This window comes from Camelus bactrianus, chromosome 24 (genome assembly GCF_048773025.1).
Source record: "Camelus bactrianus isolate YW-2024 breed Bactrian camel chromosome 24, ASM4877302v1, whole genome shotgun sequence".
NCBI classification, from domain to species: domain Eukaryota; kingdom Metazoa; phylum Chordata; class Mammalia; order Artiodactyla; family Camelidae; genus Camelus; species Camelus bactrianus.
The window spans coordinates 6,122,111-6,148,260 of NC_133562.1; the positions used below are offsets into that span (position 1 = coordinate 6,122,111).

Here is a 26,150-nt window from a genome sequence, read left to right on the forward strand (position 1 = left end):
TTTAGTCCTGAGTTATGGACATGCTTAAGTTTAAACTCTTGTAAATATATGATCCAGACATTAATCATATCCTTTAAAAACCTCCTGAAGTACTCACGATTACGTACATAAACTTGAGCTCTGTATTTGACAAGGCAGTTGGCACCAGCTTCAGGATTAAACTTAATTTCAAAGTCATAACCTTTGGAATTCTCAGCACCTTTAGGAATAAGTTTTAATTTTCTAGCCAACTTATGATATTCTGCTAATTGTGTTTCAATCTGTAAGAAGAGAACGCAAAAATGTTACAAAAAAACAAAATAGCTCCATTCCACATGGTTTTCAATTGGCAGTTTTTGAAGTTTTACACAAAAATTATGTTTTTTAGTTTATAATTGAGTATTTTTTGGTAGTAAGAATGGCGGTTTTAAAAGATAAAGATTGAAAGATTTTATCCACACTAAACTGTAGGATCGTTTTAAGACCATAAGTAATTAGTAAGCAATATACTCCTATTCTTCCATTTATCTGACAAATAGTTTGAATAGTCCATATTTAGGTATTAACTAAAATTCACTTTTTAAAGTTCCAGATGGAGACATTATGAAACAAAACCAAAGAAACCTTAATTTTGTTGATGTACAAAATAAAACATGTCATTTATCTAAAATGAGAAATGTAGTAATTTAAGTCTTAAAATGTTACTTCAACTGTTTTGATAAGAATACGTTAGTAACACATGCCACATTTCCTGGTCTCCTTCCCTTCTTCAAGGCTTTGTTCAAATTATGTTAGAGGGAAAGCCTTCGTGATGATGTAACCCCCCCAATTTCTCTATCCTCTTACTTTACACTTCTTCAAAGCACTAATTACTATCTGACATATATTATTTACTTGTTCACCTCCATTACTTGAATGTAAGCTCCATGAAAGCAGCTGCATCCTCAGCGCCTAGAACACTGCTTGGTGTAGAGGAGATACATAGTATTTGATTAAATAAATGAATTGCAGAGTCTAGGCTTCCTCCATTTAATACATTCTTAGTTTCTTGCTGTTGTCATTAATCCATAAAAATGAATATTTTGAGTAAAAGAATGGCAAAAGTACCCATCAGAACCTGTTTAAAAAAATCTGTAATTTCCAAACATTTCTCAGCTCTCAAAAGCAATATTACTTATATATATTAAATTTAAGATTTCTTATTAATAGATCAGGAAATCATTTCAACTACTATAATTTGTAACATAGTAGCTCTCTAGGGGCTACTAAGGTATGTAGGTCTACTTGTCCTTATATTAATGATGCTAGGGTTGTTTTTCTCTGTTCTTCACTAGGATTTTATTTCTCTAATGAAACAATTTTCACAAGCCCACGCACTTTATCACGCCTAACTGCAGGGAGAGTAAATATGTGTCTCATTTCGCCTTCCCACAACCAATCCAGACAGTGAAAATTCATCACATTCTTTCCTGATAAGTCTAGATGCAGCCCCAATGTCTTATCTCAATAAAGATCTCTGAAGGATACCTCCTGTCAGAGGTGGCATGTGGAATACCAGTCCGGAAATAAATATCACGGGCAGAAAGTTTATGGTGGGCTTTTGCATTCCGCTACCGTTCTTTAATATCTCACCTACTCAGTACCCTAAGGCTTTCTTCACACGTTCACGGCCCTTCTCTGGCCTCTCATTAGGCCACTGCTTACCTACTTCCCAGATAATTTTCTTCTTTCAGCCTGATCCTCCAAATCAGAAATAGTGTTCAGAATTTATAGTTTTAGTTAATTAAACACAGAATTCACCTAGTCCAGAGATTCATAACTTCCCCTTTCCCACACAGTGCTTGAGAGATAAAATTTATTCATTAATATCTTTTGAGGTAACATTTCAGATTCACTGACCAAGTCTAACCACACTCCATTTTATAAATAAGGAAACTGAGGCTCTGAGAAGTTAGAGGACACGCTGAGGTCACATGAACGTGTGGTGGCAAACCCAGGGCTAAGACACAGGTTTATCAAATTCTAGGTTCAAAGACTTTCTGGATCACCACCACAGGCTATTTCTTATAAACGTTTATTTTCCCTTTTAATTCATAGGGGCAGGTTACCTAGCAGGTCAGGAGAATGAGCAAGTACGGACGGTTAAGGCAGAGCAAAACTGGTGAAGCAGGGCCAAAAAAGAAGACACTACTTACTGCTCATACTGAATTATCCATTCCATATTAAGTATTACATACATAGGTGTGTAAAATACAGATTTTCAATTATGCAAAACAGTTAAAACCTAAGAAAATATTTGCATTATGCTTATAACGCACTTCACAATGTGATCAGGATGAAAACCCAGCACTGCTCCCTTAAGCAAGCACAGCCGCTTTGTTCAAAGTACTTTTTCTGTTTTAACAATGGTGATCTGTATATATAAGAAACACCGTACTAAGGAAAGTGCTGGAAGTAATAGGGTTAAAAAAAACCCCATTACTTTTGGAGCAAAAGATAGAGACTAAATTTTTCTCAGCGAAGTTTAAATTTTAGAATTACATCTGCCAATAAACAAACAAAACTGAAGAAATTAGAGTGAAAAACTTCAAACTAAAACTTATGTTTGAAACTTTCTAGTCTGTTTTTCTCCATTAAAAAAAAAAGAGCATTTTAAAAGACATGCCTTCTTACCTTTTCTTTAAAAAAAAAGTCAATTTATGTAAGTTTTCTTAGGAATGCAAACAGTGTATGCAGCAGACAGGATCACTGTGGAACTATTTGATAGAGAAAATGTCCCTAGACAACCTGTTACATTATTGTTTTAGAACACATTGGTGTCATGTTCATGATTATGCTGAATCATTAAGAAAACATTCATATTTTCTGAGAGCTACATTTAAGAATAAATAGTATATAGCTAAGCAAGGCAGAAGCACAGAACATTCATAAAAGATTGCCAGTAAAAATAAGGATAAAGTTTAATTGTCTATAAACTCACATGGTCAGTAAGCACATTTTCTCAACAATGTTGGCTAAAATGATAATGTACCACCTATTAAATTAAAATGAAGTAAAGTAATTTGGTTCTGATGAAGGTCACTAGAGACTGCTGTTACTGAATCTGACCAACTTTTGAATCCTTTCATTGTATTTGACACTGTTCATTCCTTCCTGACTTTCTTCTCTCAGCTTCCAGTCTGTTGACCTCTCTGGCTAGTCCTATTTCCTTTCAGACCTGTCTTAAGGGGCCTTTGTCTACTCTAAGATGCTGGTGTTCCCAGGGTTCTGTCTTCTTCCTTTGCATTCTTCCCTTGTTGAATTCATCTACCTTGCGGCTTCAATGACAATATATACTGATTTTTAACAAATCTACATTGCAAACCCAGATATTTTATGCTGAGGTCCAGACTATATCAAAGAGCCTGCTTGAGATTTTTATTTGGATGCCCTCTGGACACAACAGGTCCAGTGTACCATCCTCATTCCCGACCGGCAACTTCTCCTCTAAGCCCGAGTTGGGGGTGCCATTGCTCCATCACCCAAGCCAGACAGCGGGGACTGCTCCCCTTTCTTTCACCAAGTCTTATTCACTCTACATCCTAAGTAGTCAGAATCCACCCATTTCTTTGCATCTCCACTAGCATTATCTAAATTCAGCTTTTAATTTCTCACCACTTCACTGCTACAGATCCTTATCTGACTGTTTTGCTTCCTTCTTTCCATTTTTCACAGTATCAAATATGAGATCTTTCTGAAATGTGAGCTTATCTATTTAAAAATTTTAAGAGCCTCTTGGAGCTTTCAGGATAAAGTCCAAACTTCTAAACATGAAAAAGACTTTCACTGTCTGATCTGCGCTTATCTGTTGACTTCCATTATTTGCAATATGCCCCCACCCCTTGCTGTTAAGCTCCAGCCATAAGAAAAGCTTGGGACACCACAGTGCATCATGCAATTTTTCTCCTGAGCTTTCCCATATACTTCGTAGTTTGCTGGCTATGTTTAGGTGTTACCTCTTCAAGGAAGCCTTTCTAAAAACCACTGCTACCCGTCTCCCCACATCATGCACACCAAATCTGGGTTAGGTATACTCTGCTTCCTCAGTATGCTGTGCAAGCATCTGTTAGAGGTCTGACCTCATGGCTAAAAATATCAACTAGATTGGAAGTTTCTTAAGGGGGGAGTCTTATGTCTTTTTCTCTTTCCTCTAGGCCCAGCATGGTAAGTGGCACCCTGTAGATATTAAATAAATGTTTGAGTGGTGAGTAGGTAAATGAAGAAGTGACTCATATTCACTTCCAGAATAAAAGGCATGGGATTTATGAAAATTATTTTCATAGCCTTAGAGACTTTTTGCTTATTTATTGGTTCACTGTTAGAAAATATAGGCTACCTTAAATATGACTGAGAAATTGAGGGGGTTGCTGAATTGACATAAAGGGGTGAGTGTATTTTTAGTAAAATGTCAATGCTAAAAAACTGTACCTCAGCAGGTAATTTATCCTACCCACTCAGTTCTTCTTAACTCGGATAGACGTTTACAAAGGTAAGTTCTGAAGAGTTGCCACTCTGGGAAGGGCATGACATACCGCCTCTTTGCCTCGGGCATATTTCAACTCCTCATTCCACAACTGCTGCTGTTCCGCCTCCAGGTCCTTGGTTAATTTGTTAATGGTCTGCTGCAATTCATTTCTTTCGTGATTTATTCTCTCAATGTCTGCAACTGAGTACTTCTGGTTATCAACAATATTCTGTAGTCGAGAATTCTCCTGTTTCATTGTTTCACATTCCAGCTCTACATTGAAAAAAGAAAAAATTTCTTAAGTTCCCTCAATTCCTACAAAGAAACTGAGGCCACTATTTACTAGAGTTGATTAAGATGTCTAAACTTCCAAGTTAGTTATGTGTATATTTTTCTTTTCTTTTTTTTGGATAATTCTGTTTGATTTCACTTTGTTAATAACATTCTTGGAACATGATGCAATTAAAGTTTTGTGTTAGAACCTTATTCCCCTATTGGCTTGCTATGGTTTTCAGAAAGTGCTGTATTAAAAAAAAAATGGCCCCACACATAATGATTATGACTAAGAATTGTTTGACTTAAGAGAGTCTGTTACTGTACGGTTAAGGTGTTTTAATACTCCTGCAAGATTCTCTGCAATAAGGCGGAAAACCCACAAGTTTTTCATAAACAAAAAATACTTATGTAAGCATACATCATTTATTATACTTATTTCACTGATATTTTCAGCGCTTTCATCAAATATTAAGTAATGATAGTGGTTAGGTTCTTGTGTTACTAAAGTTTATAACCATGAATGATTACACTGTACCAAGAGAATATGGTACATACAAACAGCAAAGATTATGAAAGAGGAAGAAAAGTTATCAAATTTAAAATATTTGCGGTTATATAGAACAGTGATTCCAACATTTTGTGACTCATAGCTAATAAAGAGTATGAGAGTATTTTTAAGCAGGCTGGGACAAATGGATGAGGATTCTCATGATCAAAGGGGCCAAGAGAACCATCCTGAGGGCTGACAGGATCAAGGTCTTGGCTTGGTTATGATTCATTTCGTAGCACTGTAGTTGGGGAGCTCCAGATCTGAGTTCAAAATAAATTAGCAATTGGTTTAAGTATAACTTCATACACTTATTACAGGAATCTGTACCCAAAAATCCACAATGTATAATATCTATAGTTTAAATATGTCTCATTCACTCTTGGCCATGAAAGGCTTTAAACAGTCAAGAAGGTTAAAATACTCAGAATAAAAACATCTTAGGATAACAGTTATCAAATTATTGTCTCAAACTAAATCACTCTGCAATGGCAAATGATTTCTGAAGTATTTCTTTCTCACCTACCCAGTTTGTAATTCCTGGAAAAAAATTCTCATAAGTAGGAAGGATGAAAATTCTCTAGGTTAAATACCAGTAAGGAAGATAAATTATTAATATTATAAAGAATTGATTTAATTGCATTACAAACACTGCTATAATAAGAAATTAGTCTATGGTTCCTTGTTATCATGGAGAACAAACATTAGGGGTCAAGTGTAAACTATTTAAAGAGTTGGTTTAGAGCAAAGCTAATGTATGTAATCAGACTTATTTGGAAAAAAATAAACCAATTTAGCAAACACTCCAGAAAATTATTGTCCTTGATTTGACAGATGATCAATATTCCATAGACTAAGAGTTAAATCAAATATCCTAAGAACTATCTACACAATTCCTATGTGAGACAGACACAGCCTGCAAAACCCTGAAAGAATAAAACCGAAGCAGGCAAAGACTTGGGAAAATAGTATAGTACATCCATATAGTTATTTATTTTGTAAACTGCCATCCAATGGCTCTGTGATGTGTAGATATCCTTCTTTATTCTCTTTCTGGCACCACAGAAGCGTCAATCAATTTGTGTGCCACAGTATTTGCAGACTTTCATGATTAAGATCTATATATGCTTATGAAAACAAGGTTAGAAGCACACAAAATATTAACAAGCTTTCTTTAATTGGGCTTTTGTAGGACTAGCGTCTTTTCATCTTATTTTCAATCAGTTTAAGATGCTGAGTAGTTCAGAAGGTAGTTGATAGAGAATAAGACAATTATAGCAGGCTGAGGCCAGTAGGGATTTAAAAATATGGCTTATTAATCACAAGGTGGAATAGAAGATGTATTTATAGTCAGGTAGTATATGTTCTTAGGTTAGGTCCTTCTTGGCTTCAAAAAGCCAGGTGGCCTGAAAACATGTTAGAAGGTGTAGTAGTTTGAATAATGGCCACCCAAAGATGTGAAGTCCTAATCTAGTCCCTGGAATTACCTTATTTGGAAGAGGGGTCTTCACAGATGTAATTAAGTATGTTGAGATGAGGAAATTACCCTGGATTATTGAGGTGGGCCCTAAATACCATCATAAATGTCCTTAAAAAATGGAGGCAGAGAAAAATTAACATAGAAGAGAGACATACGCACAGGGAAAGCAATGTGAGGATGGAGGCAGAGATTGGAATGACATGGCCACAATCTCAGGAATGCCATCAGACACCAGAATTTGGAAGAGGCAAGGAATGGATTCTCCCCCAGAGTCCTTGGAGGAAGTGTGGCCCTGTTGGATTTCTGACTTCTAGACTTTCGTGAGTGAATACATTTCTGTTGTTTTAAGCCACCAAGTTTGTGATAATTTGTTACAGAAGCCTCAGAAAATTAATACAGAAGTCACTAAAAACTTGGTAGCCTTCTATAGTCATTTACCACCAGAGGCAAAAAGATACCGGTAACAAAGCTGTCTCATTATGTGTTAAATCCCACGCAGGTCCCCATCCCAGTCTGAATGACCTCTTTCAGCATTAGTTGTGCTTACCTACTCTAGAAATTTCTTCATCGAGACCATTCAATTTCTGGTCAAGAATGGCTGAATGAGACTCCAAATTGCTCATGTATGCCTGATATTTTTGAACATCTGCTTGTAAGGAAGCTTTCAGTTTTCTCAATGACTCTAGACGATTCTTCACAAGAAAAGAACATGAAATTAGTTATTCTCATCAATAATCATTCCATACCTTACTTGAAAATAAAGCAATATAATTTAAATTCACCTTAAAGAAAGGTAAATTAAAGTTTTCTTTTCACTTTTAGAGGGTATCAAAAGAACTAAAAACAGAAATTTACTGTTATTATCCAATTAAGAAGATATACTTTTCAGAAGTCAGTTTAGGACAGAAAAAGTCAAGGGCCAGAATGAAAAAGCACAAACATTTAAAATCTGGTATTTTATAGGACGTTCTAGGGGCTTCAGTAACATAATACACAAAATTAGACATCTGGATATTATCATTTAGCTTTTGAAAGCCGTTAGGATACAATAAATGATACAAACCCATTTATTACCATTCTGTCTCCACTAACTTTAAAACTCAGGGCCTCTTGTAAGTTTTAGTAGTGCTCCCTAGAGGTATATAACATGGGGACCTTGTTCTAAAGATCTTTTTGCTCTTATGTAAATAGGTAAGACTCTTTCATCATATTCTGAACACCATTAGTCCAAGACTGATAGGTCATGAGGGAAAACAAAGCTCTAGGGAAACCAAGCATGTTTTCATTGGGAGTTCTGTCCTACGTAAAAAAATTTAACTTTTAAGAAGCTTATTTTGTTAATGTCTTTTTAAAAAAATACATAAAGAAACAGCCGGTGTTCTCTAAGGAGACCCAAGAGTATAAGGGAGTATGTAAGTCTACTGAAGATAAGCATGTTTACTAACCGGTTCTTTTTCTCTTTCTTGTTCCAGTCTTGCAATCTGCTCATTCAGTGCTCTGTTTTTTGTTGCTAATGATTCCAACTTGGAAGCATCGACATTAAATAAATCCTCTGGAAAAAAAACTCAATAAATTCATAAGGTCTCAAACTTGCCTACAAAATTCTTCTGCAGGTTTTTACCATTGCTCTCTCCCTCACTTCCTCTGGTCTCTACTCAGAACATTTTCTGTGAGGGACATCCTACTGTCTGTAAAATGGCAACCCGTCCACTTTAATCCAGTACACACCCCACCTCCCTACCCTGCTTCATTTTCCTCCATAGCACTCTTACCATCTGACTTATAGTTGTTCATTTGATTATTACCTAATAGAATGTAAGCTCATAAGGCCAGGGAGTTATTGTTTATTTATTTTTATTAATAGATTTTATTTTTTTAGAGTAATTTCAGGTTTACAGCATAATAGGGATTAAAAAAAAATCTTATTCATTACTGTATCCTTGGTGCCTAAATGGTGGCTGGCACACAGTATGAATATAACATTGTTTGAATAAATGAATATAATTTATATGCCTAATTAATTACAACATAAATATCAAAGAACTCACTAGGTGCTTTTGGTATTAGATCACTACAAATTTTTCTCTTTAAAAAAAACCCAACATCCATCAATTACTTTGCTCCCTTTCTCATGTGGACAAGCTGAAATTGTCCTGGTTATTTTTCAGGAAGGTATGTCCCATAGGAATGTAAGAGAATGCTTTCACTTTTTGTGCTAATAGTGGCAGGGTGATATTCTCCTATTTTGATTGATTCCATAGTTGTCGGAGGATAGCTTCACACACCTTAAACTTATCTATTTTACCCTCCACTCTGGCATTATATACAGGACTATTACAATAAAAGGAACAACAATGTAAAATAATACCTCTGAAACATTTTAATGTTAGCCAGTAAAGACTGAATATCACTAGATTATACTGAGTGAAAAAAATAATCTCTTTCTTTGGAAATATAATGGGCTGTTAACTTTCTGACACAAATTTTGAAAGACACCATAGAACTCCTGGCTAATTGGTACTTTAATTTCTAAAATAGTAAAGCAAAGATATCACAGGGATATGACCCCTCAAGGAGAATAACACTTGCTGATTATCTTTTGTACTCCTAGTAGTATGTTTGATATTTTATAAACCCGGTCATCTAATCCTGCAAAACCTTGTTAAGACATATTAAGTAGTTTGTTAAGGTCACATAGCCATTAAGGGGTTATGCCTTGGGTCTGACTCCAAAACCAGTATTCTTTCATCTTAACCTTTACTTCTTTCCACCCAAGAAACAGCTTTGATAAAAATCAGGAGCCAACTGAATGCATTTAAAGTGAGTAGCTCCTATAAACATTGGGCATGGTAAGGTAAGCTACAACTCCTTGAGCAGAGTTAAATGACTCAACGCAAGTACACTAGGAATGAGAACACTTACTCAGCTTTGACTGCAACTCTGCATTCATCTCTTCAAAGCTGTCAGCACCAGTCATGAAACTCTCATAGCATTTTATGGTGTAGTCCAAAAACAACTAATTGGGTTCAGTAGATTTAAATACAAAATCATGATTCTCTGGTTAGTTTATTGCACTTTTCTAAGTGGAAATTTAAATTTGAATTAAAAAAAAAGTCAAGAATACTAAGTAGTTATATGAACTCCTAAATGAGACACAAACCTAGGAAATAGCACTAATTACAATGCACAGATTTATTCCGTCCACTACTTCTAAGGTGAGTAACGAGGATGAAAAGAACACTTACAGTTGGATAAAGGTGATATTTAGTAAACAGCAAAAGACCCATATTTTCAGAATTTTGAGGTCAGACAAGGAAGCTTATTAATAAATATAATTCAACATAAAATGCACAAACTTAAGCATCTTTAAGGATAATCTGCCTTATGAAAAACTTAAATTGCTGATCATTTAAGTCCAATTAAACTGACAAGGTACTGTTGTGAAAACCAGAACGTAATTAATAAAAGCTATGGTTTACACTTTAACTTCAAGCTAAAAAAACGGCATGGTTAGTAGAGCTCTAAACAGTAGAATATTAGCACTCAACATTTATCCAAGAGAAAATAACACTACGTTTGCAGGTACAAAGTGTTTTGGTCACTGAGGATGTGTACTTTGTGGGAGGCAAGAATGGCTGATCAGAATTTTCCTTAGCCTAGATGAAGTAAACATCCCTCAAGACAAACCAATTCCCTTTGCACTGATCCTCTGCTTACTAAGCAACCTTCTTATTACTTGGTTGATATGGAAGGGGTACCCTGAATAGGCAGTATGCTTTCCCTGTAACTGGGAAGATGTATCACTGATGGTAAATGAATCCATCTTCATTCTTCTTCAGATGTGAATTTAGTAAGAGTGAATCAGTTTCCTTAAGCTTGGTCAATTTTGATTTTGCAGATTAAAATAAAAAACAAAGATGAATTTCTGGACCCACAAAGCTGAGGTTCAGAATCTGGTGAAGGTGGATACATTGATAACTCTTAAATTTAAAATTAAATAAAAAATAGCACTTTATAGTTTCCAAAGTGCTTCTCTATATATTGTCATCTGAAATAACAGCTAAAATAGCAAGAATAATTTTTACTGGTTTAACTTTTAGGATGAATATCAAGAAATTTAATATTTAATAATTTACCAGGTGTTATAATTTTTGGGGGGGTGAAAACTGAGGTACAAATAAATCTAGTCCAGTACACATATTGCAACAAGAGAGAATTCTCTCAAGAGGATCAAAGGCTTCACCAGCAAGGATCACTGATGAAGTTAAAGGGGCATGGTTATTTTTTGTTTAAAAAGAAGAAGAAGAAGAAAAAAAAGTAATACCATGCTAATCAGTTAATGCATCTTTGAACTATTTCGCAAGTAGTAATAAAAGATGGGGTTTTTTTTCTGACAAATGTTCCAAAGAGTGAAGATCAGAATTAAGATGCTCAGGGATCTGCATAGTAACTGGTCTTTTATATATGCTAGGGGACATTAATGTTTAATCTCAATATTATAAATTTATTCCTTGGAGTTGGTGTTTGCTCCATTTGGATATATAATTTGTGTATTTTAGGAAATAGGGTGGGTTTAGTTGCATAGTTTAGGCTCCATAAAGTATGGGCTGGGAGCCAATTTAGACCATCTATTTACTTCTATCTCAATCCATTTTCAAAGTGGGAACTCTAAGAGGCAATATGTCTAACTAAAACGGCCAAAACAAAACAAAAAATCCACATGCCATCTATTTTAAGACTCAGTCTTCCATCCTTCGTGTTGACAAAATATTTTATTAAAATAATGATGCCAGTATTGTTATTTTCACTCTAAAAGATAGGGAAGAAAAAGAATGACTACATCTATACATGTAATAGTAACATGATTTAATTACAATTGCCTTGCCTTTTTTTACTTACTTAACATTTTCAAATTTCTGTGCCTTGTTAATTTTAGGAAATTACAATGTGATGCCAAGAGTAAATCCACTGACTAATATTTAAAAAAATCAATTTAAGAAGATTTTCAGGGAGCAAAAAAGACAAGTTCTACCAAAGAATATATTAATTTCAATAATGACACATTTAGTTAATAATATTAAGATAACTCTATGGTAATGTAAGGTACCTTATTATGCATAATTCCATCTTCAGTTTCTTCTCCCCAAGGCTGTCCATCATCAAATAAAGGTGAGTTTTCTTTCATGGCAGTATGTAACTATTTAGAACATAAACATTAATCATTAAACATTAATCAACATTAAATTGATTAAGTTTATGAAGAAAACACAGCAGCATTCATGTTTTGTCAAATATGTTTTTAGTGTCATTTTCAGAAGCATTTATATTATTGCATGACTGAAAGTCTCTTGAAAGGTTATTCTTTTAAACCTTAAAATACAATTCTTTTGATTTTTTTAGTAGCTGAATCCCTTAGGATTAAAAAAAAGAATCAGCTCCATATTTAGTTCTATTCTACAGAGAAAAAAATGATTATCATTTACACTATTTTTAACCCATTGAGAGCAAATACATACATTTTAATGCAACTCTGAGAACCCAAAACAGAACCACTACATTAAAGATGAACAAATAATATTTCTCTTTTATATGAACTCAATTTTGGTATTCAAATGTTATCCACTGACCCCTTCAGAATGTATAAATTTGAACTTTAGATTGAATTTTACAATATAAATTCTTCAGAAATGTAAATGTTTAAGCTTGAAAGTGATAACAGGTAATGAATTACAGCAAAACATACAGATGTTTATAATTAACAAGCTAAAGGAGAATGCCTTAAGGTTTTTAAGGAACAGAAATTCTATTTTGGAACACCCGTTTTTATAACTTTTTAAAAATATAACCTTTCAAAAATAAAATTGTTAAATTTAAATGAAACTGCTATAAAATGTAAAGATATAAATGTATATTTATATGAATACTAAGCTCTAAAAAAAGGACTACGCATTAGGTGTATAAGAGAACAACATGGTTTCTGCTGAAAATGTGTCATTAAATTTTCTTACCCTAGGACTTGTATATATAGGATTCCTGAGTGGGAATACTGTTTTCAGTCTAAAGTTGCCTGTCCTATCTGCTTCTTTCCTATTCCAAAGGCACTCATAATACTTTCTGTATATCTAGGGTGGATGTAGGCAAGCTCTACGAACTTACCCTTTACTTCTTCTTCCTTTAACAAGGACTCAGGTGAAAATCAAACTTAATTAAGTCTGAAAGACATGTAGGGCAGAGCCCAAGATGAAGAACAGAATCTTCTACCTTGTCAACATGGTAGATAAATATAGAGTTCATGTTGCTTTGTCAAAGATCCTTGTGAAAACTCTTGCTACTCTGCAAGGTTCAAGGAGAGCCTTACACAAGGACAAACGGATCCCCAAGAACTATAGGAAAGACTTACTATAGGAACTAAAAGTTCTTCAACTGAGAAGGTAAGGTGAAAATAGTTTCAACCTGAGATTGTATAGAGATAACCAGAAATATGGATTTGAGTAATCATTTTTTTTTTTTAGCTAAAGGTGGCTTTCCTAATATAATACCACTACTCAATATCCCTTCTTAATAAAAACTCCCAAACTGTGTATAGAGGAAATGCACCTCCACATAATAAAGCCAATATATGACAAGCCCACAGCTAACATTGTACTCAATGGTGAAAAGCTCAAAGCTGGTACTTTAAGATCAGGGACAAGAAAGGGATGCCCACTGTTGCCATTTTTATTTAACAGAGTACTGGAAGTCCTAGCCAGGCAAGAAAAAGAAATAAAAGGCATCAGAATTGGAAAGGAAGAAGCAAAATTATCTCTATTTGTAGATGACATGGTTTTATATAGAGAAAATCTTAAAGACCCCTCAAAAAAACTGTTAGGTCTTATCAACAAATTCAGTCAAGTTCCAGGATATAAAATTAAAATACAAAAGCCAGTAGTTTTTCCCACCATCTTAAGCAAATCAAGATAAGGAGGGGATTTCAACCTATGTAACACTTGGAGGCATCCCAAGATGTCCATCCCTGACAGAAGCCAAGCAGGCACTCCATACAGCAGCTCCTGGATCGCTGTGGAAATGCTATCTCCCAACCACATAACGATGACCTAAGCTGCTTAAGCAAACAAAGGTAAAGTGCTCTAATGACAATAGGGGATCTGGTCTGAGGTGGTTACCCAATGTCCAAGGGTATCAGTGAGGAGAGACAAATTGAATGCATAAATGTTATACATAAAGTTCAATAAAACTTAACTTGTAGTAATGAACTATGGCATTGGATTTCTACTCCTGTCTTGAAAATGGGTGGTACTGAATGTACCAGTATGTCCCTGAGTCAAAATCCATCTACCCAATGCCTGCCTACATTTAGTAAAGGGCTTGCTGAAGCCCAAGAGAATGTCAGGGGACAGTGTTAGTTTTAAAGATTCTAGCACTAAGTGGGGCAGGAAACTCAGAAACTATAAAAGGAAGAGACCGCATTAGACTAGATAAAAATCTACATTTCTAAACAATCAAAATACAGCATATAAATCAAAAGGAAAAAGATGACAAAAATATTTGCAGCTTATCTATAAAAGCTTATTTCCACAATTAATTATTTTTGACATAAAAAGGTGCTCTTGCAAATAAACAAGAAAAAAGGCAAAAGACATGAATAGACAGTTATAACTGTGAAAAATATCCAGGCTTAAAAAATGCAGATATGAAAAAATTACGTTTTTGCTTGTCATGTCAATTCTTAAAAACACTGATAAGCTTAATATATAAGGAGTTCAATACATAAAGGCTTAAATTAATAGCAGAAATAATGAAAGAGAAAATCAGCCAAAAAAGTACACACCAGAAAGTTGTAAGCAATAGCAATGATAATGATAAACCACACAAAAACATATCACTTTAATAATACATTAAAGCAATTTACTCTTCCACCTCCCAAATGGGTAAAGATTTTAATACAAAAATGCCTAAAATGTAGGAAAATGGGTATTCTCAGACATTGTTGAGTTTTTTGTTTTTTTTTTTTAAGGCGGGAGGTAATTAGGTTTGTTTGTTTGTTTATTTATTTTAATGGAGGTACTGGGGATTGAACTCAGGACCTCAAGTATGCTAAGCACGCACTCTACCACTGAGCTATATCCTCCCTGCCCATGTTTGAAATTTTAACTGATGCACTTTTTCTGGAGGGAAATTTGTCAACATTTATCAAAAATTTAAAAAATACACATGATTTGCAAAGCAAGAATGCACTTTTAAAACTACACCTCAGGAAATGTTTTAAGTTGTCTCTAAATTGTGGGATTATGAGTGTATGCTTTTCTGTATTTTCCAAACTTTTTGCAGTAAATATAGATTTTAAATAAACAAGAGAAGAAACCAAATAAATGTTACAGGGGAAATTCCTACTGACTTATTGTTTTATTGTGGGTTTTGCTGTTTTCCTACGTATATGCTTAAAATGAGAAATCAAATATATTTAAAATGAGAAACCAAATACCTTGATGCAGTCTATTAGCCAAATCAAGGCTGCCACAATGTGAGGCCATGTATGAGGGGCCCCCACTGTATACATGGAGCTTTTGGATAATGCAAAAGGATACCTATGAAACATTAGAAAAAATAAGCTGGTATGTTAATCTTGTAAAAATAATGGCTAAATTAAACAAAAAGTTACACACAAAAAAATTCCACATATATGCCAACAATCTTGACTTGTTTAGAAGATATTTGTTGAGATTATCTCCTTAGTCATCTTAATCTCAAATGATTTTGTGTATTTTTTTGTTTCTTCTCTGCAGATTACTTTTTACATATATTCCCTACGCTGCAGAACTTGATTTATAACCAATATGCTGGCCTTCTCTCCTCAAAGATTGTTTGTTCCCTCAACTCCAGTGTACCCCAAACAAATCACAAGTATGTATTTCTCATCCTGAAATCTATTTCTTCCTCTGTGTTTATTACACACAGGCCTTTTTGGACTTTATCTCATCCCATTTTCACTAGGCCTTCAATCTTGTTCTGTTTCTATAAAATCTGTGGTATCCAGTCTGTCTTCTCCATTCCTCGGCACATCAGTAGTTGAGGGCTTCTATGATCTAGCATCTGTAGTTCAATGATAATCTCCAAATAGTTGTCTTTTTGCCTTTTCAATTTATCTTGCATATGTTGCCCACTGTGACCATCTTAAAATATATTATATCTCTAACTCAAAATCTTTACACATTTATTCAGTTTTGTTCTCTATGTCCCAACAATCTTTCTAGGTTAATGAGAACTATAACATACAAACCCAAGATCTTTAAAGATTCTTGGAACCTCTTCTTCAAACTTTGTGTCAGGAAGTTCATACGAAGGGCATAGGAAGCCATAAAGAAAAGTGAAGATCTTCAGGAAGTCTTTAACAGAAGGAGCTTGTAGAGATTTCATGGATACACTATATGCATAACCATTTTCTGAAAGAAACTACAATAACTTTCATGAAACATCATTTTATAATAGAAAAATTATTGGAAATACTTCAGAAAATTCTCACAATTTAGAATATTTAAAATTATAAAATACCTCACAGAGTTGTCGAATACATTGCTGAATGAATGCTTTGTCATTAAGTGGTCTTGGGTCCTTGATTTTTTCAGAAGTGGAAAATATACCAAATTGACTATTCCGAGATCCATGCCCACTAGTCCTGGAAACATATTTTTAAAAAGTCAGTCAAAAACGATTTCCTTCTGTGGTTAAACCTAAATTATTTTAAGGCGATTTTATATTTTAACATCAGCATCAAACATTAAAGTTCAATTCTTTAGTTATTTAAACAGAATTCTCTTATTCAAAGCAGAGAAAAAAGAGCAAATAATTAAGAGTAAAGTATAAAATGAGGTAGGAAGAAAAATATGCTTCTGTGCTTTGCACATGTAACACATACATCGTCTTCTAAGAATGTGCATCTTGAGTCCACTAGATCTCCTGCACCAATCATTCTCCAGACCTATTCAGTAACCTAAGTCCTTTCAACATGCTACTTACCCCTCCATGATTGCTCTCTTATGCCACTGTACTGGTCAATTAGCTAATTAGCTAATTTTCTCCCTGAGAATTTGCTCACTTGAGAACCACTTTTCTAGTTGCTATTATTTAATCTTCAATATTTTTTAACCATGAAAGGAATACCTATATAGACTCAGCTTTTATTCTACACAAAACTGCACGAATAAGCATCTTTTTAAAGTATAAGAGAATTTCCCAATCAAAATACTGTATCATTCAACTTATAGTTTAAGAGCATAGGGTCTAGAAACAGAGTCTGTGGTTAAAAACTCTGTCTCTGTCACTAGTGGTATGACGTTGGGTAAACTACTTAACTTCTCTGTGCTTCAATTTCCTCATCTGTAAAATGAAGGCAATATCCACTCATAGGGCTGTTTTGAGGATTGATTAAAAGAGATATAAAATAGCACTTGAAACAATATCTGGCTTATAAAATGCTCAGCAAATGTTAGATTTTACAATCATTATCAGCATTATCTCTGAAGTTCAGCTCTGAGATGAAAGTTATATTACAAAAATGCCTTAAGATTTTTTTTTAATCAACTGAATGAATACCAGAAACAGTTTCACTTGGTTTCATGACAAAGACTTTTCATAAGATAGGGCAGAGCATTGGTGGTTCAGTGGTAGAATTCTTGCATGCCATAAGGTAATAAATACATCATCTCTAAATATTTTGAAAACAACTAAACATATTTGTCTTAAAACAAAGTTGTATTTCATTTTGGTGAGATAGAAGGACAGTTTATTTTCTCTATTTAGGAGTTAGACGTTTCTTTAAAAATTAACTTTAATGAGGTAAAATTTGCTTAGAATAAAGTATACCTGTTTGAAGTGCAGTTTGATGAGGTTTGACAATGTGTATACCTGTGTAATCTCTACCATGATCAAGATATTAAACATTTCCATCATCTCAGAAGTCTTATAACCCATAACAGTCAATTCTTACCCCTCTCTCCACCAGCCCAGGCAATCACTGATCTACTCGAGACAATGGTTATCAAAGTGTGATCTAGGGGATATGACAGGTCAAAACTATTTTCACAATAAAACCAAGCTGTTATTTGCCTCTTTCATTCTCATTCTCTCATGAGCGTACAGTGTAGTTTTCCAAGGCTGACCACATGATGTATGATATTGTGAGAGACTGAATACAGAAGCAGATATGAGAATCTAGCTATCTTCTACTACACTAGACATTAAAGAGATTTGCAAAAATGAAAATCAGTCTCACTCTTCTCACTGAAAAGTTTTGAGTTTTGTTTTTTAAAATTTTTAAAGAAATTTTTTAAATTAAAAAAACGACAGCATGTTATTTATGTTAACATGTAATGGGCTATTGTTATTTTAAATTGAACTAATACATATTAAAATTTTTTGTTTTACTTTCTAATATGGTTAATATCAATAGATATAGCCCACAAAATAAAATCTCTTTGGGATCCTTAACATTTAAGAGTATAAAAAAAGTCTGTGACTAAAATATTGGACTACATGATGGTTCCTAATTTTAAAATGCTATGATACCACAGTATCTGAAAGGTATGTATAGAATTTTCAATCAAGTATTCACCTGTAACAATGAAATAGTGGTCTGAATGTGCTGGTGTATCTTTCAGAATCAGCTAAAGCAGATATAACCATTTTAACCACTTAAAAGAGACGAAAACTAGATTATAACTTTCTCTTGAAAGGGACCGTGACATCTAATTTTTTGTACTTTGACAGCATCTAGCCCAATGCATGGCTATAAGAATCTTCATCAGAATTAATAAAAAATATCATTACCTTTTACCAAATGCAGAGACTTTTCTTTCAGATGTGGGTTTGTTTAAATTCAACTTCCCAAAGGTTGGTTTCTCTTTGCTTTAAGAAAAAGAAAAAACAAACTCTAAAATAAATGTAAAGATATTCGTTCAAGAAATTTTTGGAAATACATTGGAACCAACCCTTCTCTCCCATTACCTACAATAATTCAAAATCATGAAAAATTTTTTGCAGCAATCATACATATTATAAATGGGATAGGCTTACAACATAGTATAAATTTCAACACTAAAATGTTAGGAAGAAAGTAGAAAAAAACCCATATCTACATTGTAATTTTAATTATCTTAAATATGTGCATTTATAGACAACTCCGAAGGAAAAGAAAAGGTTTAAAAATAGATACTTTCAATCACAGAATGACAGCCACATGTAAAATTTTTTCTTTTGAGGACCACTCTTTATTACAATGCAGCTACAATTAAAAACACATATGCCAATTACAGACCAAAAACATTGACAAAGGCAGCCTTTTAGCTTCTAACACAATTTCAGGCAGAAATCTTTTTTTTCTTTTTAACATTTTTTATTGATTTATAATCATTTTACAATGTTGAGGCAGAAATCTTTTGGTGTTGTAATATGTGACAGTACAAAAAAAATTTCGCCGGTTTCACAAGAAAATATGTATAAATGTTTCAAATTTCTAAGAGTAGTAGAGGCTCATTCTGCGTAAACCTAAGTAATTTAAGAACAGTAAGTAAGTAACCTGTACCGTGGTCACAGGGAACAATTGCTACAACTCACATGGGTTACAAATTGCCTTCTGTTAATTGGAAGAAAACCACTCACAGGGAAAAGACCAGCTTATGATAGCAAGTTCTTTTGGACACCTTTTCTTCCCCCAGTGAATCTTGGAAAAAGTGTGAAGTAGTGTTCTGTTGGCTGCTACTAAATTGCAGCTAATTGTCCGAGCAAATGATACCTGATTGAGAACTTGGCTAGTTGGATACACCTCAATAAACTGCATGTTACTGCACAGGACCTGCTCAAGCAAGCAACTCTAAAGAGGAAAATAAGAATGAAAGAGTGCTGAAGGGGAATTAGTAGTCCTTTAAGCATTGCCTAACAAAGGACGTGGTTTTGTAAGGAACAGAAAAGATAAAACACAACACTTGGTAACACGCCCACTTTTAGCCTTAACTGACTCCAAATTAGGTACAGCTGAGAACAGATACGATTCATCACATCACTCACACTACATCTTCGTATTAACCACCTTTACACATTTCTTCCTCAAAGACATCAAGGCATGAGGTACTTACGTTTGAGGGGTATGGAGTCCTTGTTTATTTAAGTCCTGGGATCTTAATTCCTGCATAGAGAGGCGGCCAGCACCACCGGTGGAAACTGAGCTGCGTTTCATGCTTATGACCTGCATTCATGAATTTGGAATTAAGAAAGTCTTTCCAGACATGGATGGTACATGAAGCACCATTATCTTTATCCTCAAACAGAAAGGTAGCCAAGTTTCATTGTTTCTTCAAGATAATCTTTTCCCAAGCTATCTTTACTTGTTCATGTAAGGTGAAGTCCTCATTTTCAAGAATTATCTATTTAACTGCATTAAAAAAATTCAACACACATAAACACCATGTACAAGCAAATGTGCAAAGCAATGCAAACAGTATAAAGATGAATAAGGCATGATTCCTTCCTTCACAGGGGTTTATTGTAGTTGAAACTCTAACTCAGGCCACACCATTGCTGTTGGCTGTGCCTATTTCAATGAGAAGTCAGAGGCTACCTGACAAGACCTACCTCAGATGTTTCCTTTTCTGTGGTCTCAGAACAGAGCTATTCTGTTTTCTTTTCCCAATGTCAATCGTTCTTGCTCTGTCCTTAACCTACCGTTTCCCATTTATATTCTTCAATTACTGCCCCTCTTGCTTCAATTTCCCTTTCACCAATGATAAATCATCTGGTCTACAAACTGCTTCCATTTTCTGAGACCACATTCTCATCTCATTCCCTCCCCATCTACTGAAACCATTGCCTTCTGGGATACTCATGACTGACAAATTATTTTTGATCCTAGCTCATCTCTGAGGCAGTAGATACTATACACTTAGCCTTTTCAGGTCCTGCGCTGCCTTCCTGGAAACTGGACACCTGTGGGTATCCTTTTTTTCTCTAGGCTCGCCTTTGTCTTTTAAATTGATTACACCTTTGCCTTCTTTGTTTGGCCACCTATTTCTTCTACAGTATATGCTTCTGTATCTATTATACTTATTCGCTCTCATCTATATGTTCACTCCCAATCTCCACTTAAAATGTACTCTTACAATTTGAGATTTCTAAATGTACTCGGTACACGGCCGCCAGAATGTTACGCCTGTTACGTGAAACGCCACACACAAACGGTTCCTCGTCTTGTATTTCCTCTCCCCACTCCCACCCATTCCTCCAAGCCCTCTTCCCCCCATCAGTGCCCCCTTGGCCCTCACCTTCTTCCTTGGGAAATCACTGCTATTAGAAATATACTGGAATCCGGGAAACTAGCGGCTCGCACAGATTCGGCCCGTTGACTGGTTATAACAGCAAAAAACACCAAAACGTCGTCACTCCGGGCATCTAAATCCAACTTGCTGGCGCCATAACCTTCTCCCTCCAGACCAGTACCGTCAGAACAAAAATTAGCCAAAAGTCATTAGTCACCTTTCTCCCAGCTTCTTGACGCGACCCAGGAACCGAATTTCTGTAAACCATGCAACTGCCCGCCAGGCAGAAGCGCGGCCGCCAAAACACAAACCCCTTCCTCCACCCGCCGGCGCCCTTCGAATTTTAAATTCTCCGCCGGCGCCGACGTCATCACGCCCGACGTGCGCGCGCATGCGCAGCTCTTACGCGCCGCTCTTCGTCGCCCGAACGCTGCGTGTTGGTCGCGCCCCGCCGCCTCACGGGGCGCACTGGTGTCTCCTGGCCGCTGTAAGCGTCCCCTATGATGTCTGGTCCGACCCTAAAATTTAGCTGCGGACACCCGAGCGTTCTATGACCCTGAGTAGCAAGCAGAGCGTTCCAAGCCTCCCTGGAAACGCTTTTTCCGTACAGCAACATGGCCGCTCCCATAGCTCTTAGGAAAGGAGAAATTTTTTCCCCCTTTGCTCTGAGGGGAGGGTCTTTCGTGACCACTGTTTAGCTGGGTGCCGTTTCATGATGCGAATCTGGGAAGGCGGCGTGCCCTTTTCTGACAGGGGAAGCGGCGAGGTGGGACTCGCCGGTGACTGCACTGTGCGCGTAGTCGGCTCCGAGGGTGGCGCCGCTGAGGCCGCCGCCAGTGTTCGGGCTCAGAATTTGCTCTGTGGGTTCCGCGGTCCTCTGGTGGTGGCCTGTGAGAAGCTGGAGGAATCCAGTGTGAAGCAGAGAAGTCGGAGAGAGAAGTGCAGTAAGCACAGTACATTACTTTGGTAAAAAAGGACATCCCCGCTTCCCTGCGTTTGAACTCAGAGGCAAACACAACCCCAAACCTGTAGAGTGGTAGGGGTGGGAGGAGAGCTCAGAGCCGCAGTAACGAGTTTTAACTTTGGGCACGCCACCTTTCCTGTCTGAGTTTCACTATTGTCTACATTTCTAGCTCTCACTCGCCATTTCAGGACCTCATCACCACAAGTGATGACTCTAAAGGGAGGACCAATAACAGAATTTCCACTGCCAATAAGTAGCATTTACTTGAGCTATTGCTTGGTGTCAGACGCTGTGCACAAAACTTCATGTCGGTTATCTCCTTTAATTCTCTATAAACTGCCTTCTGCGATGTCCTAAAAAATGATGACATTGAGGCTCAGTGAAATCAAATAACTTGTTCATCGTCATACTGCTCATACATGAAGTTAGAAGTTTGAACCTAAATGCATCTATTAGTCACGGTGCTGTTAACCACTTAATGTATTTTTTATTCTCTTCCCCCTCTTAAGTTCTCCACTACAGTAGATTTAATAAGCAATATCCACAATTAAAAATTTTCTTTTAAGAAAAGGTAAGGAAGTTCTGAAAAATCTAATTGCCATAGGAGGAGTGCTCAGAACCAACTGCAAATCTGTACTCTTAACCTTGCAATTTTGCTTGAGGTTAGTGCTTCCGATGTGATGTTGAAATTGCATTTTGCCCTGCTTTTGCCCTTTTTGCACTCCGTTGATAGCAGTGATTAAATAGTGCAGTGATACTGGAGAATGGCAAATATAGTTTGGAAAAATAAGGGCTGACTTGCTAACAACTCTGGAATTTTGTTACCTTCTCTAGATTTATCTCATTAGAAGGGTGAATTCTCACGGGTAATTCTTTGACAAGACACTTGCACATTCTAAGGATTCAGTGCCTTCCTGACTTGGAGGATGTAGACTAGTGGCTAGATCCAAGTTCCAAGCAGGAGGTTGTGCATCCTGTATATCCTCCCGGAAGATAGGAGGGTCTAATTGGGATTCCAGAAATAAGATCAGGTTTGGTTAAGCTGGCTGAACATTTTGAATTATCAACCCTGAAATTAAAAGTTTATATTAAAACACTGCAATTTTAGTCCTGCTTTATATATTAACATCATAAAATTTAAATTCTATGTACATGTCAAGTTTATATACCTGCACATCAGATCTACTTGTGTGTATGAAGTATATTTTTACTGAAAAACAGGACATTTAAGGACTTAAATGGGTTCAATCCCCAGTACCTGTATTAAAGAAAAACCAAGAACTTTAAAACAAAACAAAACAAAACAAGAAGTTATTCAGGAGAGTTGGGTTTTACTTCTAACGTCTAATTCCCAGAGTGTTTTGTTTTCGTTTTTCTTAATTTTACTTACTTATTTTTTTATTTTAAGGAAGAGAATGTCTGTGGTTCTCCAGCTGTCACCAGGATGGTTACTGGATCATCTTTCTTTCATTAACAAGATAAACTATGAACTTCATCAGCCTTATTACAGTAAAAATGAGCCTATTTCTTCTGTTCACCTTGATTCTCTTCGCATGGATTCTGTGTCCTCTCTTGGAACCTCTGCTACATTTAGTGCTTCTACCACTAAGCCAGTGGATGATGACGGAGGAAACTTTGAAATGTTCATTCAAAGATATGTTTTTCGATCTGAACTGTTTGATGTCACCAAACCTTATATAACTTCTGCTATTCACAAAGAATGCGAACAAAGTAATGAAAAGGAAGATCTAGTAAATGATGTTAAAAAAGAAATCTCCATTTCTGTTACTGGGAAGGTAATGTTTTAAGAAATTTTAATTTTTCTACAGAAAACACAAATTTATTTTTCCGGCATCTCAAATATCTTGTGATTTACTAAGTATAAAGAATAATCAATAAAACACAATAAGCCTTTAGCATGTACAGAATAATTTTTAACTTTTTGCTGACGTCTACCATGCGTAGAGGACCAAAGTTGCATATTTTAAAAGTAAGCAAAGTTGATTCAAAAGTGAATGCTCTGTAAATTAAGCTAACAAACGAAACTAAACAACAACAAAAAAAACCTCTTTCTGCCTAGGTTTCTTTTTATTAATTGCATGTTTTTATATCTTTTTTTGCTCAAAAACATGTTTCTTTATTTGCAAAAGTCTAAAGCAGAATATAGATTTTGGGGGAATTTTAGAGACCTACCCTTTGGGGATAAGCTTATATAATAAATGTTTGGAAGAGTGGTGATATTTTTCAAAGGTAAAAAAGTAGAAAGCTTCTCTGGAAAATGTATTCTTGAAGTATATATATTTGTATACGCACTGGTGCATTCAAGTTTTGAGAATGCCATATAGGATCAAATTAATTATGCTTTAGTACTTTTTCTGCCTTTGACAAGTTCAGAGGTGATTATACAAAGTCCATTTCAGATAGATTATAATAATATTTTCTTTGTTAGAGAGAGGAATTACATTCATTATTCATCCAATAAATGTTGGTATCTTTCTATGTGCTGTTGTATGTAGAGCGATGGGGCAAGATGATTACAGTCTCTGCCCTCTTGGATCTTAGACTGATTTCAACCTCAACAGTTAATTATTATCTCTTAAAGAATGAGATACACAATATGGAAAATGTGATAAAGATAAAGAAAAAAGAAATACTAGTATATTTCAAAATAGCAATATAATGATAGATGGCAACTTGATTTTCTCCTTGTAATTTACTCTTTAGAAACGGAAAAGATGTGTTGTTTTCAATCAAGGTGAATTGGATGCTATGGAATACCATACAAAGGTAAGGTGTAAAATGTTCATTGATGACATTGGAAGGTTAATGCAAACTAGTATAAATAAATGGACAGTGTAAATAAGGATGTTCTTAAAAATCAAGCAGTCATTTTAATCAAGGTTAGAGTAACAGTGGAGTGATTTACTGCTACTTTTATAGTAATGAGCAATTTAAACCAATTTTTATTAAAACCTCATATACACCTTATTTATATATTTAGCACAAGCGAAGTTATGCTATATTAAGTCTAGAAATTTTATAAGTTATAAAAGCCTATTGTCTGTAGGTAAAAACATATTAGGATAGTTGCAGAAGAAAGTATGAATAATGTGAAGAATGTTATTTCTGAGCTCAGAGGTTTATATTTCATTGTCTTTCATACTTAATCTTTAATTGCTGACATTTCGGTATAGTATGCATGTATCATTTTCCATACGTGTGTGTGTATCTGCAGGATAAATTTTGAGAACTCAAAAAGTGCTGGGTCAGAGGGTTTGAACATTTTGATAGATACAGACAAATTGCTACTACAGAGAGTGCCTCATCTTATTAGCACACTGGAAATGTATAATTTTGCCTGTTTTCCCACATCCTTACTGTCACAATATATTGTTTTTGATCTTTGTGAATCTAATAGTTGAAAATAGTATTTTAGTATGGATTGAATTTGCATTTATTATGAATGTAGTTAAGCATTTTTATGTATGTTTGAAATTCATTTATATTTCTCTTACGTGAACTGTTTCCTTTACATGCTTAAAAAAATTGGTTTGTTATTTTTCTCACTGATTTATAGGCACTCTTTATATTAGAGAAATTAGGTCTTTGTCCATCATATAAACTAACAATATAGTGCTTGCTATGGCAGCACATATACTAAATTATATATTTTTCCCAATTTGTCCTTTTAATTATAATTACGATTTTTTTGTTTTTGTTTTTGCCATGCAGACAATGTTATATTTTTATTTAGTTGAATTTTTTTTAATGATTTCTGAATTTTTGAATAATAATTAGAGAAGTATTCCTTCTTCAAGGCTTTGAAATAATTTCCCATGTTTTCTTCTACAGCATTTATGGTTTTATTTCAGATTTATATCTTTGATCCATTTAGATTTTATTCTGGTATAAAGTGTGAGGTATGGAGCCAATTTTGTTTTTTATCCAGATGACTACCTATATGTCCCACCATTATTCATGCAGTTTTTCCCTGCTGATTTGAGATGTTAGCTGTACTAAATTCACATAAGTATTTGAGCTTATTTCTGGATTTTAAATCTTATTTAATTGTTTGTCTTACTATTTATTTGCCAGCC

General features: G+C 35.1%; 2 protein-coding genes across 3 annotated transcripts in view; one reads left to right on the plus strand and one right to left on the minus strand.

Annotated features, from left to right (window-relative positions):
* NDC80 (NDC80 kinetochore complex component) overlaps positions 1-21,405 on the minus strand; it is a 40,946-nt gene extending 19,541 nt beyond the window's left edge. Inside the window, exons 1-12 of the mRNA XM_045518893.2 lie at positions 21,096-21,405; positions 19,914-20,023; positions 18,610-18,687; positions 16,336-16,459; positions 16,064-16,236; positions 15,269-15,371; positions 11,894-11,983; positions 9,709-9,802; positions 8,232-8,338; positions 7,334-7,478; positions 4,551-4,756; positions 108-260 (exon numbers count right to left, since the gene is read on the minus strand). Of these exons, the coding sequence (XP_045374849.1) occupies positions 108-260; positions 4,551-4,756; positions 7,334-7,478; positions 8,232-8,338; positions 9,709-9,802; positions 11,894-11,983; positions 15,269-15,371; positions 16,064-16,236; positions 16,336-16,459; positions 18,610-18,687; positions 19,914-20,014 (1,374 nt within the window). The 5' untranslated portion in view covers positions 20,015-20,023; positions 21,096-21,405. The remainder of the gene's footprint in view (positions 1-107; positions 261-4,550; positions 4,757-7,333; positions 7,479-8,231; positions 8,339-9,708; positions 9,803-11,893; positions 11,984-15,268; positions 15,372-16,063; positions 16,237-16,335; positions 16,460-18,609; positions 18,688-19,913; positions 20,024-21,095) is intronic.
* A 67-nt stretch (positions 21,406-21,472) lies between these two features.
* METTL4 (methyltransferase 4, N6-adenosine) overlaps positions 21,473-26,150 on the plus strand; it is an 89,789-nt gene continuing 85,111 nt past the window's right edge. Inside the window, exons 1-3 of one of the 2 annotated variants that reach the window (XM_045518894.2) lie at positions 21,473-21,576; positions 23,462-23,849; positions 24,778-24,840. In XM_045518894.2, the coding sequence (XP_045374850.1) occupies positions 23,469-23,849; positions 24,778-24,840 (444 nt within the window). In that variant the 5' untranslated portion in view covers positions 21,473-21,576; positions 23,462-23,468. The remainder of the gene's footprint in view (positions 21,577-23,461; positions 23,850-24,777; positions 24,841-26,150) is intronic. The other variant, XM_010958074.3, reaches the window with a different exon arrangement.